Genomic DNA, 13,991 nt, shown 5'->3' on the forward strand with positions numbered 1-13,991 from the left:
GATATTGCATTGTGTATATTCACATTGAAAATGAAAACTTTCTACTAGACTGCATCTATTTGTGAGATTGCAAGTAAAGTTTTGTCCGTGCTTCCATTTTTAGTTGGCTATAAAAATGTCATCCAATGTGAAGCTTGGCATTCCTGTATGCAGCTCAGGCTGCCATTAAATCCAGGTCAGGAGTTACTGAAGGAAAAAGAAACCCTGGATAACTCACCATTGGTTCGGTGGTATTTTGAATTCTGACTTCCTTCCCCAGTCTGCCTGTTACAATTTACTTCTCAGAGTCTTAAGATAGCTGCTCCATGCATTCTGACAAGGGTATTTAGTTGTCTTCAGTGAGGAGTGGAGAGGGCTTGCTCTATCTTGACCAGAACCAGATCTGAGGTAATTTTTTAATTATTGATTTTCTTTGTCAAATGATGTGCAGAATATGCAATTATAAGATATAAATGTAGGAAGGAGACAAACTAGCTGAATTTAATATGGTAATTATTTCATGAAAATGTGGTATAATTTTTTTTTTTTTGAGATGGAGTCTTGCTCTGTTGCCAGGCTGGCATGCAGTGGCTTGATCTCGGCTCACTGCCACCTCCGACTCCCGGGTTCAAGCCATTCTCCTGCCGCAGCCTCCTGAGTACCTGGGGCTACAGGCGTGCACCCCCACGCCTAGCTAATTTTTGTATTTTTGGTAGAGATGGGGTTTCACCATGTTGGCCAGGATGGTCTTAATCTCTTGACCTTGTGATTCACCCACCTCGGCCTCCCAAAGTGCTGGGATTACAGGCGTGAACCACCATACCCAGCCAGTATTTTGTTTTTTGATTAACTTCAAGCAAAATTATCCTTAGGTTTTATGTGAAGGGGATTTTGATCAGAAATATGTATCCTCCTGCTGTTTTATTTAACAAAATGGCTAGCTAGAGGCAGGCAGCAGCTCTGAGTTTTAGTAAAAATCTGTATTACAAACCAATTTGATTTTTCTTTGCCATCACCAGTATGTAAAGTCACAGATAGATAATTCTGCTTAATAATTTTAAAATGCTTATGCTATAAATTTGATTTGATTAAATAAAAATTAAGCTTCATTCTACTTTGGACCTTTATATGAATTAGCAGCAAAACTGGTTCTAGGACTGGAGATGACTAATAGCATGCTTCAAATATCCCTTTTCAAATTTATCAGTGATGGAGATTGAAAGGTAAGATTTAATAGGCTAGAAAGAGAGAAATCAGTTTTATTTGGCCATTTCTATTGCATTATAAACTCAAGACTCAGTATGCAGAGCTGATAAGTTTGCTTCTTCCTTTTTACCTACTTTTGTGAAATGCATACCAAAGGGTGGGGTGTACATCAAGATTCCATGACTTCTAGCTTGTATTTACCATAAAACTTTCAGTCAACACCAGCTTCTAGGATCTAGCTAGATAGAATTGTATTGGTGGGTGATATCCTCATAAGCTGTGATGATGATGGGCATAAAAGTGACAGAGAAGAACCAAGAAGTTATGCTTCTGGGCTAGTGAGTTTGCAGTATGTAGGACAGTTTATGTATGACTTTGTTTAGTCAAGGATATTCAGAGTAATGTGTGTAGTTATGCAAATTGTTGATTCCAAATTTTAACAAGGATGTAAGAATAATAATTAGTACGTGTTTTCAACTTCATTGCGTTTTTGTATCCATGACTATATGTGCTTTCACAGCCACCTGGGAGATAGACAGATCAGTCATGAGTAGTTCTATTTGTAGATGAAGAAAACTGATATACTGGCTGTTAAGGGATTTGCCGAGTGTCTCATACCACATTGCTCGCAACTCTGAAACTAGGGTCCAGAGCTCTTCTAGCCAATGCTTTCCTCCTAAACCACACTGAGGAGTGATGAGTTAAAGAAATAAATTATGGGAAGCCCTACTTTGACCTTGAATTAATTTTAAACCTTAAAGAGCTATATTTTAGTCTACCAGAGGGGATTATTACTGATTATCAAACAAGATTTTTAAATCCCTAGTGAACAGTACCCTCCAGGAGAAAAACTCACATATATACACAAAAAGATGTGTATAAAGCTTTAGTTGTTGCATTATTACTAGTAGCAAAAAAATTGGAATCAGCCTAAATGTTGATCAACATAGGACTGAGTAGGCCGGGTAGAGTGGCATATGCCTGTAATCCCAGCACTTTGAGAGGCTAAGGTGGCAGGATCACTTGAAGCCAGGAGTTCGAGATTAGCCTGGACAACAAAGCAAAACCCCATCTCTACAAAAAATAATACTAAAAAAATTAGCCAGGCACAGTAGCACATACTTCTAGTACCAGCTAGTTGAGAGGCTGAGCGGGGAGGGTTGCTTAAGCCCAGGAGTTTGAGGCTGCAGTGAGCTATGACTATGCCACTGCATTTCAGCCTGGTGACAGAGCAAGACCCCATCTCTAAAAATTACTAAATAAATAAATAAAATTTTAAAAAGAACACCCCCCCCCATCGGACTAAGTAAATAAATAGGTACATATTCATAAAGTATAATACTACCCAGTGATTAAAGTGACTGAACTAGGTAGGTAGGTAAGTGGGTAAGGTAGATAGGTAGATAGATAGATAAATAGACTTTAAAAATCATAATGTTTAATGAAAAAAGTAAGCTTACAGTATAAAACCTAAGTATGATATCATTTTTATAACTAAACATACAGAACCTGTATATTGCTCATGGGTACATATATGCATATGACCAATATTTAAAAATAGACTGGAAGGAAACCCATCAAATAGTGGTCACCTCAGAGAGAAGTGGGATGGGACAAGGGTCACAAAGGGATTTCAAATAAATAAGAACAAACATAAACAATGATCGATTATTTGGTATTTACTATATTAATCTCTGAAAGTGTTACGTAGGTTAAAAACTATCACAAAAGTTGGGAGTGGTGCTGGTAGACGGAGCAAGGGGACCTCAAGGGAAGTAAGGCACTTATGGCTACACCCCAGTGAGATCTATGTGCCTGACACTGAGCAGAAATCAGAGGTGTTTATTCTGGAAGTGCTGTCTTTGGGGTTTAAGAAAAGCAAATATGTGTGTTAGGTGGGCCCATCTGGTAACACTCCTCACTCTGGCAGAAAGTAGACTTGAACTATGGAGATCAGTTTACCCCAATAGTTCTACAGTGGCAGGAAAAGCTTGGGGACCTGGACTGGACTGCCTGTCCCTGTCTCTGAAGTCTCTGAACATACCATGTGATAAGATTGTGAATGAACCATCCTTGCTGCCTGCTTTCTGCTACATTATTTGCTGTCTTAATGCTTAAACTCTCTTGATAAATTTCTAGGCATGAGAGGATGCATACCAGAAGACCTTATCATGTGGAAGATGCTGAAAAATACTGCCTCGAGGATGATTTGGTCAACCTAGAGGTTCTGGATGAGGTACTAAATATTTAGTAGACAATTCTCATTGAAGACATTTGTTTCATGTGAATGGTGTGACCTTTCTGTTGTAGACCATGTCCTCCTAAGGTCATTTGAAAATTTAATTGTTTGTGTAGCCATGGGATGAAGTTCAGGGAGCATTCAGTTGCTGTGACTATGATCCTGTGCTGTGTTTATTTAGATAGCCGCTAGAATGATGAAGAGAAAAGGATTTGGATTTTTGCAATAAAGCTCTTTATATTGTAGCCTTAATGATGGGTTATATCAGCTGAAAATATTTTCTGTTTGATAAAATTTGATAAAATATTTCAATTAACCCTTAAGAAGTTGTTTGTTCTTCATAAGAAAGAGCTTCATTTAGGGAAATAGTGAAGTTAATATAGCTTGAATTCTAAATTTGAAGTCTGTGATAATCCCCATTTAAAATATGCATGTTTAATAGAGTTGTTAATTGCACTGGACCTGTTTATGCTGAGTCTAACTCTGGGGATTGTTACTTTCAATGTCTAAATCACTAAAGTGTAATAAAAAGTGGTTAATTCTGTATTTATGCCACCTAGGTTTTAAGTGCAGTGCTTTGAGAAATTAACTTACCATTCTGTCTGTGCTCTATCAGTAGGAACAGCCTATTAAATAAAATTTTAAATACAACATTTTGACTGGTTGAGATGAGTTTTTTTCACAATAACAAGTAAAATCTTTGTTGGATATCTCAGTGTCTTTTAGCAAGTCCTAAGTGGGCCTAATTCTTTCAGTGTATTCCTATTTTTTCTTTCAAGGCAAATATTGGCATTGTTTTAATGAATTAGGATCATTAGAGTCATTGTATGATTTAAATGGACTACTTTCATTGTTTAGAGAAAGATGTTCTTGGCAGAATAAATTTGTTGTCATTTTTAGAATCTATCCCTTGACTGGAAATAATATTTACTCTCAATACCATTTATCCTCTTCTTAGGATACAATTATCCATCAGTTGCAGAAACGTTATGCAGACTTGCTAATTTACACATATGTTGGAGACATCTTAATTGCCTTAAACCCCTTCCAGAGTCTAAGCATATACTCTCCACAGGTAAGGGATTTTTTTTGTTGTTGTTGTTTTTTTGAGACGGAGTCTTGCTCTGTCACCCAGGCACCCAGGCTGGAGTGCAGTGGCGCGATCTCGGCTCATTGCAAGCTCCGCCTCCCGGAGTCACGCCATTCTCCTGCCTCAGCCTCTCCGAGTAGCTGGGACTACAGGCGCCCGCCACCACGCCCGGCTAATTTTTTGTATTTTTAGTAGAGACGGGATTTCACTGTGGTCTCGATCTCCTGACCTCGTGATCCGTCCGCCTCGGCCTCCCAAAGTGCTGGGATTACAAGGGTGAGCCACTGCGCCCGGCAGGGATGTTTTAAGAGCCTACTCTTCCTTAATAGGAAATTAAAACTCACAAGGGCAAATGAAAAGAAAGAAAAAGTAAGAATAAAATTATGCTACCCTAGATGTATATACTCCAAACTGCAGATAGTAATGTAATACAAATGGAATCTTTACATCTTGAGGATACCTTTTTAAAGCAAACTGTAACAATAATAGTTAACATTTATTGCATGCTTACTGCATGTTAGACACTGGGTTACCTCACTTTTTCACACCCTTTGGGACAGGTACTGTTGTTAAACCTAGTTGGCAGACAAGGAGACTTAGCATAGAGTGAACTCGCTCTTACTAGCTCATGAAGCCAGTAAGTACAGAAGTGAAATCTGAACTCAGGCCTGCGGGCTCCAGAACCTGTACCTTACAGTCTTCCTAATGCAACAAGTACCCTAATAAGTGACAGATTCTTGGTTTCATGGGCAATAGGTAGCGGAGTATTAGATGGTCCAGGAAAGAGTTTCCTTTAATTATTTTTCCTTCAGTTTTCCAGGCTTTATCATGGGGTGAAACGTGCCTCCAATCCCCCCCACATATTTGCATCAGCAGATGCTGCTTACCAGTGCATGGTTACTCTCAGCAAAGACCAGGTAAGAACTCATCTTCCTTTCCTAGGGAGTCACACAGTGGAAGCCATGTTCTGTCTTCCTTGTCTGCTCCTAAGTCTTCCTGAAACCTTTCCATTCTGGTTGCTGGTGCTGACCCAAAGAGACAGGAGATGAAGTGGCAGCTCTGTGGAACTTGAGCATAGATAAAGCCATAGCATCAGGAGAATGTGAAAATGCTTTTCAAGAAACATAAAACATTCACATCAAGAGCACTCATTTTCTCTGATAAGATATAATAAAAATGTTTCTAATATGAATATGATGAGAACAGTGCAAACACAACCTGATTACACGGCAATGACTGTAATAAAAATAGCATATAGAATGGCATAAGTGAAATTCTTTCCTATTAAGGTCTTAGAATTTTCATGATTCAGTCTTTTTTGTATGAAATATTGCACAGAGGTTGACAGTGACCATGCACCACACCATTTAGCTGCTGAAAAATTGTGATAGATTGGGTAGAAAATGAACAAACCTTAAACTCAATGCTAAACACAGGCTCATCCATTTTACCTTTCTAGCCTTCTAATTCACAGTGCTCATGTATCTAACCTTCCATCCCTCCTTTACTTTCAATAGGTATATTTCTCTTTGTTTCTTTATTCTGTTTGAAATAGAAGTAGTCTAGTTTGGCAAGCAAATTTTCTGAGGGTATTCACTGTGTGGATTTCCTAAGATCTGGGAAGTCCCAGCTTTGGGGTTTGTTGAGTAATAGATGACATTATAACAATGTGGATTATAAAATGGAATACATGGATTCACTGTAGCTTAGAAACTTAGCTCCTCCAAATTCTTACCTTTCCCAGATACTTGTAAAATGTCCATAGATTTCATAGGGAGGAAGTAAATGGAGAGAAATATATATTGTTTTTAAGTTAAGAAGTTGCCTCACTGTGTTGTGTTTTTTGACACCACTTCTGACACCAAATGTTGTATTTTTTCCAACACGAACCAATTCTCCAACACCAACTGGGTGCCCAACAATTCAGTTCAATTCTGACACTACCTGGAGTTAGCGCAGACTCCACAGATTAAGCGATTAGTGCCACAAGACTGTTCCCACTTTAGATGCCAGCTGCAAATGGAGTACCTAGGCTTCTCACACATCTGCCCAGCCGAATACCAGCCCAGGGGTTCTTGTGACTCTCTTTAGGTTTGATAATTCACTAGGAATGACTCAAGGAACCGAGGAAAACACTTTACTTACATTTACCAGTTTATTATGAAGGGTATAACTCAGGAACAGCCAAATAGAAGAGACACATGGGGCAGGGTATATGTGGGGAGGAAGGGGACATGGCACACAGAGCTTCTATGCCTTTTCTGGGCACATCCCCCTCCCAGCACCTCAATGTGTTCACCAACTCAGAAGCTCTCTGAATCTCATTGTTTAAGAATTTGTATAACTTAATCTTTAAATCCCCTCTTCTTTCTAGAAGTTGGGAGGTAGGACTGAAAGTTCCCACACTCTAATCACATGTTTGGTCTTTCTAATGACCAGTCTGAAGCTGTCTAGGGGCCCCACCTTGAACCGCCTTCTTAGGAATAAACTGAGGTACGGTTGAAAGGGGCTCCTTGTGAATAACAAAAGATACTCCTACCACTCTTGGAAATTCCAAAGGTTTTAGGAGCTCAGTGCCAGGAACCAGGAACAAAGACCCAATATATAATTTTTATTATATCACATCCACTAATTTCCTTTATACATAAAGAGCTCCTAGAAATGAATAACAAAAATATCAACAATACAATAAAAAAGGGGCAAACAATACGGACAGGTCACGTAAAAGAAAAGCCTCTTAAGCATATAGAAGAAGGCCTCATTCATAATTTTTAAGATGCAGAATAAGGCTGCACTGAGATACCATTTTTTTAACCTATTAGATTGTCAAAAATCTAACATTCTGTTGTTGAGGCTACAGGAGAGCAGGCACTTTCATATATTGATGTAGTCCCTAGGAAAGCAATTTAGTAATATGTGTCAAATTTACAAATATATTTACCTTTTGATCCAACATCCCCATTTCTAGGAATTTCTCCTGCAGATGAACCTGCATAAAAATATAATGACTTAAGTATAAGGTTATTCATTGCAATGTTGTTTATAATTACAAGGAAAAAACTCAAATATCCCAATATTGGACTGATTAAACAGATTATGGTACATCTGTACAATGGAACAACAAGTGGCTATACAAAAGGTTGAAGAAGGTCTCTATGTACTGAAATAGGAAGATGCCTAAGATCTATTTCTCAGTGAAAAATTAAGGTGTACAGTAGTGGATATTATAAGAAGCCTGCAAGTTGCTTCTGTGCTATAAATTCTTCACTTGACACTCCATTTTCTGTGCCAGTGCATTGTCATCAGTGGAGAGAGTGGCTCTGGGAAGACAGAAAGCGCCCACCTGATTGTTCAGCATTTGACTTTCTTGGGAAAGGTATTGACTAATCTGCTTTATGTATTGTGGCGAAAAGTTCCTACAGAGTAACTGCATATTTGATAAATGATGGAAGTACTGGGTTTTTTTTATTAGGGCTTACATAAAGACATTCCATCTTTGCTATGTTTGCCTCCTGATAGCGAGGCCTCTTAAGATGTAGGGAGGAGAATAATTCCAACACAAATTTACTAGATTATCGGGAATTAATTTTCATGTTTTCAATGTAATAGAAACATTCAGCCATTAAGTAGGAAAAATGGCTAAGCACTAGGAACAGGATCAGGGAAAGCCACTATAGTGATTAAAAGGATGTAAAATAGAAGCCTTTGAGCAAAAGTTGAGGGAAATGAAAAATTTTCAGCTTGGTGAAATTAATATTGAAAGAATGAATTCAAAAATAGTCTAGTAGTTACTTACACTCTGAATTAGTGTACTAGGTGACTAAGAAAGAATGTATGGAATTTTTATAGATAAGGTTTATAGACTATTATGATAAATGCCAGAAAAGTTACGGGATCTATTTAAAAATCTTTTTTAGGTTTTTTATCTGTCAAGGATTAGGTTAGGCGTTTTATCTGTCAAGGTTAACTGGCTAGGCATTTTATCTGTCAAGGATTTTAAATGAAATATGGCTGGATTTTTAAAACTGCTGTCCTAATCTAGCCAAATCTGATTCATATGCAGATCTGGGGAGTTGCTCATATGAGAAAATGATGCTGGTGGTTGATGCTAACATCCCCCAAATGGGGCTCTTTGTAAAAAGACAATGTGGATTTTGATGGGCAAGGGATGGGTGCCTGGCAACTTTGCTGGTGTAATGTTTCTGGAGTCTCTTCTTGACTGTTCTCTGTTTGGCACAGGCCAATAATCAGACCTTGAGAGAGAAAATTCTACAAGTCAACTCCCTGGTGGAAGCCTTTGGGAACTCATGCACTGCCATCAATGACAACTCAAGCCGTTTTGGAAAATATCTGGAAATGATGTTTACACCAACTGGAGTTGTGATGGGGGCAAGAATCTCTGAATATCTCCTTGAAAAATCCAGAGTTATAAAACAGGCAGCGTAGGTGCACTACTTTATCACTGTGTTTTTGCCCTGCAGTAAAAACTGGGAGGCTTTGGGAATTTTAATGGTTCAGTTTTCATCCTTGTTCTTAACATTCCCCTACCCTCCCCAAGGGCAAAGAATTATTTAAGCAAAGCATCAGTGGTAGTTTTTGACCTAAAAGAAATTAATGGAAAGAGTACAAAGGGCTGGGGTGGGTTTGCTTTGGGGATGGGTATGCTTGTTTCTCCTGAGTTGGTTGTGTCAGGTAGAATTTAGCAGTATTGCAGACATTTTTAAAAACCCTGAGGCCCCTTAAAATTGAACTTGTTTGTTAAAAAAAAAGACACCAAGAATATTTCACATGTTAATTTTTTCTTTAGATTGAGACAGAGAAAACAATTATTCTGTTTTTACGGAAAGCATTTGGTAACAGAAATCAATAGCACAGACTTTGATCTGGGTTCAAATGCAGGTTCTGATACTCACTGTGTGACGCTGGGCATTTCACTAACCTTCTCTGTGCCTCATCTGTGAAATGGAAATGCTACTAGTGCTGACCTCATGGGTTTGTTGTGAGAATTAACATGTTCATTTATATAAAATTACTTAAAGGAATGCCTAGTGTGGTACATCCTATCAGTGTTAGCTACTCTTCCTATTATAATAAGATAACCACTAGTGTGGTACATACTATCAGAGTGTTAGCTACTCTTCCTATTATAATAACTCTTCATATAATAATAATAGCTATTATTAATAATAATTATTAATTATTATAATTAATATTATCAATTATAATTATTAATAATAGCTATTATTATTATATGAAGAGTTATTATAATAGGAAGAGTAGCTAACACTCTGATAGTATGTACCACACTAGTGGTTATCTTATAATAGGAAGATTATATTACTATATTAATTATTAATAAGAGCTATTATTATAATTAATAATAATCGTAGCTATTATTATTATTGTAGGACACCAGAGTTTCTCAGGAGCATGGCTCTGCACTTCCATATTAAGGCATTATTGAATCCCTGCTGTTTGCCAGTGCTGTGCTTTGTGTTGGCTTGTAAGAGTAAACTGAATAAAAAAGATTCTTGTATTCATGGGGCTTGGAGTATGCGGTATATGAGGAAGCAGTAGGGGAGGATCACAGGCATTAAACAAGTAAACTTAAATGTAGAACAATTGTAATAAGCACCAGAAAGCAAAGTAGGCACTATTAAGGTGAAACGAGAGAAGAGAAGGACACATAACCTAGTCTGGGGAGAAAGAGGGGCTCCCTGTATGTGAGATCACAGGATCACTAGGAGTTAGGCAACAAGGTGGGGACCAGAGTCAGGAGGAAAAGTGGCAAAGATAGACTGAGACCAAATCATGCAGGGCTTTGGAACCAGGATGAGGATCTCAAACTTTTTTCTAAGAGCAATAGGAAGCCACTGAACGTTTTCAAGCAGGGGAATCACCAAACCCAACTTGCATTTTGAGATGATCACGCTAGCTTCAATGGGGAATGGACTGGGGGAGATGCAAGGATTGTGTCGACATGATTAGGAGGCTGTTGCCAAATTCGTGTGAGAAAGAACGCTGGCCTAGACTAAGGTGGTGGCAGTGGAGATGGAGAGAAGTTGAGGAGTCTGAGAGATACTGTGCAAGTAGAATTTACGGGAATTGTTCTGGGTTGAAAACCCAAGCATCTTCCTCTGTCATGTACTTGCAGTTTCCTCAGGCAGTAGGGACTGGCATGAACATTAAACAAATGAAAGATAGAGTCAGAGTCATTTACGCTTCCCTGTGGCTTTTTGACTAATTTTTATGAGGTCCCCTGTTTCTGTCTCCCCAGCTTCGAGTGGTTTTCAAATTTAGGGAGCTACCTCTGACAGAATGGAAAGCATAGTGCTCTGTGTTCGAATGTAAAGTGGTCTTCTACAAAGATAATGTGAGGAGAGTTCTAGGTCACTTAATGTGATATGTTGCTTATTAATGTAAATATTCATATACCTTACTTTCCTCATATGCAACATAGGCATAATAATGTCAACCTCACAAGGCTGTTATGAGAACTAAATGAGATGAAGAGAAGATGGAGCCTGTCCCAGTCCTCTTCATCTAACTGTTGGGGTTCACCCCCTTCTGGGCACACTGTAGGGTTCCCATGTGGCTGGGTGTGGTCATATAACTGGTTCTGGCAAGTGGGCATGTAATGGCAACCCTCCAGAGTCTGGCACAGTGTAAGATGGGGGCTGCTCTGCCAGCCACAGCCCATCAGTGGCTGCAATGAGCACAGCCCCACCGCTGACTAGCCATGGACATGTACTCTGAGCAAGAACTAAACCTTTGTTGAGTTAAGCTACTGAGATCTTGGGGTGTTTATTACCATAACAAAACCTAGCCAATCTTGACAGATAAAGGGATGAAAATGAAACTGAATCGATGCTAGGGATGGGTATCGGCTGGAAAAGGTTGGAAGAATTGAGAACTAGATGGATCTGTAGAAAAACTATAGGAATGTAAGACTAAGATGGGCTAGCCAAAGCCTGCACATGTAACAGAGGTTAAAGAAAAAGTGACATTCATCTCAGGCCTTTCGGTTCCTGTCTCAGTGAAGGGTGCCACCATCACTAGATGCTCACGCTAGAAATCTAGGAGGCAGACTCTAGGTTTCTTTCCCTCACCATCCTCATTCAGTCTGTTAGGATGTTCTTTTGGTTGTTTCTCCAGAATATATATAATATTTAAGCTTACTCTTATTCTCCATCACCACTACCATTACCCTATCCAAGCTATTATGCTTTCTCACCTGGACCCCCTCACTGGTTTCCCTGTAGCCATCTTGGCTTCTTATAATGACACCCAGAGAACATGAATCCCTTTAGTCATGTATCCCTGGCACCTGGTACAGTGCCTACCATGATTGGCAATTAATACATTTATTCATTGAATAGTCACATTTTTCTATTTATATATATCCTATAATATGTTGTATACCTTAAATATACACAATAAAATTTATTTTTAAAAAATAAAAATAGGGGCTGGGCACAGTGGCTCATCCCTGTAATCCCAGCACTTTGGGAGGCCAAGGCAGAAGGATAGCTTGTTCGAGACCAGCCTGGGCAACATAGTGAGACTCTGTCTCTACAAACACAAGAACATTAGCGGGGGATGGTGGTGTGTGCCCGTAGTCATGGCTACTTGGGAGGCTGAGGTGCAAGAATTGCTTGAGCCCAGAAATTTGAGGCCGCAGTGAGTTACGACCACACCACTGCACTCCAGCCTGGAAAACAGAGTGAGACCCTGTCTCTTAACTAAATTTATTAGTTAAGTGAACAAGTGAGTGAGAAATGGCAAGTAGAGGCATCTAGAATACAGGGCAGGGATAAAGAATGTCACAGAAGAGCTTTGACAGAATAAACAACCAAAGGAAGATGAGGATACCCAGGAGAGGCTGAACAGAATGGGGGCCATGCCACAAAGGCGGATAAGGGGAGAGGAAAGACAAGATTTCTTTCCAAGGAGCTAGGTTGACCAAAGCAAAGATTTGCCAAAATCCAAGGGTATCTACAGAAGAGGCTGTCCTCCTCCAGAGGAAAGAAGGGGATGTGGAGCAGTGCTTTTCAAACTCTCTGTGCTAAAGGACCAGTTTTTTTTCAAATCTCCAACCCATTTTGAACTAATACCTCTGTAAAATGCAATGAAAATTAATTATCAGAAAAATTATCATGCTCTTGGATGTCATGGCAATGTCACTTGCTATAAAATGTCTAGGCATGTACTTTCCAGTTCCTTCTCTTGTTATAAACTGACAGCAGTCCACAGACTATGCTCAGAGCTGACAGCAGTCCACAGGCTATGCTTAGAGTAGTACCTATCTGAAAGGACCCTGGCCAGGGTAGCCTAAAGAGGTGGATGGCAGGAGACCGGACTAATGAATGACATTTTGAGTAGTATTTTTAAGAATACTGGCCAGGTGCGGTGGCTCACACCTGTAATCCCAGCACTTTGGGAGGCCGAGGCAGTGGATCACGAGGTCAGGAGATCAAGGCCATCCTGGCTAACACGGTGAAACCCCATCTCTACCAAAAACACAAAAAATTAGCCGGGCGTGGTGGCAGGTGCCTGTAGTCCCAGCTTCTCGGGAGGCTGAGGCAGGAGAACGGCGTGAACCTGGGAGGCAGAGCTTGCAGTGAGCCGAGTCACACCACTGCACTCCAGCCAGGGCGACAGAGCGAGACTCTGTCTCAAAAAAAAAAAAAAAAAGAATACCATCTTGGGAGAGTGAGGACCTCAGTTCTGGACCCATTCTGCTCCCCAACCTGCTGTGAGACTTGCAGGCCACTTCCTATCTAGGGCTCCAGTAAAGTAGAGGATTTGGCTGATGTCTCTAAGCCGGACCTCACTGTCTCTGAAGCAACATGTGGCACAAACAGAAGGCAGTAGGCATTTGGGCTACAATAGAAAGATCTCAACATATGTAACCTGAGCTGTTTCCTGTAAATGTCCTATTCTCTGAAACCTTTTGTTGTAGTAAAGTGTGTTTAATAATGCAACATTATGACAATTAATATGCCAATCCTATCACTATTCTGTAAGTGGGATTTATAATATTTAATTGCCTGAAAATACAAATTTGCCATGGAATAATATTTTGCACAGAAAGAAAATGGTGTAAGATGCTTGAGATGGGGAAGCCAGAATATATTATAACTAAAGTCCCTTTTTTTTCAGGGGAGAGAAAAATTTTCACATATTTTACTATATTTATGCTGGTCTTCATCACCAAAAGAAGCTTTCTGACTTCAGACTTCCTGAGGAAAAACCTCCTAGGTAAGTGTCAGGGGGGTTGGTTGTTAATTTTTGATGAATGTACAATTAGCAGTTGACTAACTTGGAAGTAAATGGAGCTGTTTTCCTAACTGGAAACTCACAATCTGTTTAACTAAAGTGCCCAGGGTGAGGTGGCAGGAACTATCTCACCATTTTCATTGTCTAGAAAGTTCAAAAACTCAACTGCACATGGTTTGTTTTTTCTCAGCCATTTGC

General features: G+C 39.5%; 1 protein-coding gene across 2 annotated transcripts in view; it reads left to right on the plus strand.

Annotated features, from left to right (window-relative positions):
- Positions 1–13,991, plus strand: part of MYO3B (myosin IIIB) — a 503,395-nt gene that overhangs the window by 210,517 nt on the left and 278,887 nt on the right. For both annotated transcript variants that reach the window (XM_003254238.4, XM_003254240.4), the window contains exons 10-15: positions 3,325–3,421; positions 4,383–4,499; positions 5,327–5,431; positions 7,807–7,890; positions 8,754–8,956; positions 13,677–13,775. In XM_003254238.4, the coding sequence (XP_003254286.2) occupies positions 3,325–3,421; positions 4,383–4,499; positions 5,327–5,431; positions 7,807–7,890; positions 8,754–8,956; positions 13,677–13,775 (705 nt within the window). The remainder of the gene's footprint in view (positions 1–3,324; positions 3,422–4,382; positions 4,500–5,326; positions 5,432–7,806; positions 7,891–8,753; positions 8,957–13,676; positions 13,776–13,991) is intronic.

The sequence above is a fragment of the Nomascus leucogenys genome, chromosome 22a (genome assembly GCF_006542625.1).
Source record: "Nomascus leucogenys isolate Asia chromosome 22a, Asia_NLE_v1, whole genome shotgun sequence".
NCBI classification, from domain to species: Eukaryota; Metazoa; Chordata; class Mammalia; order Primates; family Hylobatidae; genus Nomascus; species Nomascus leucogenys.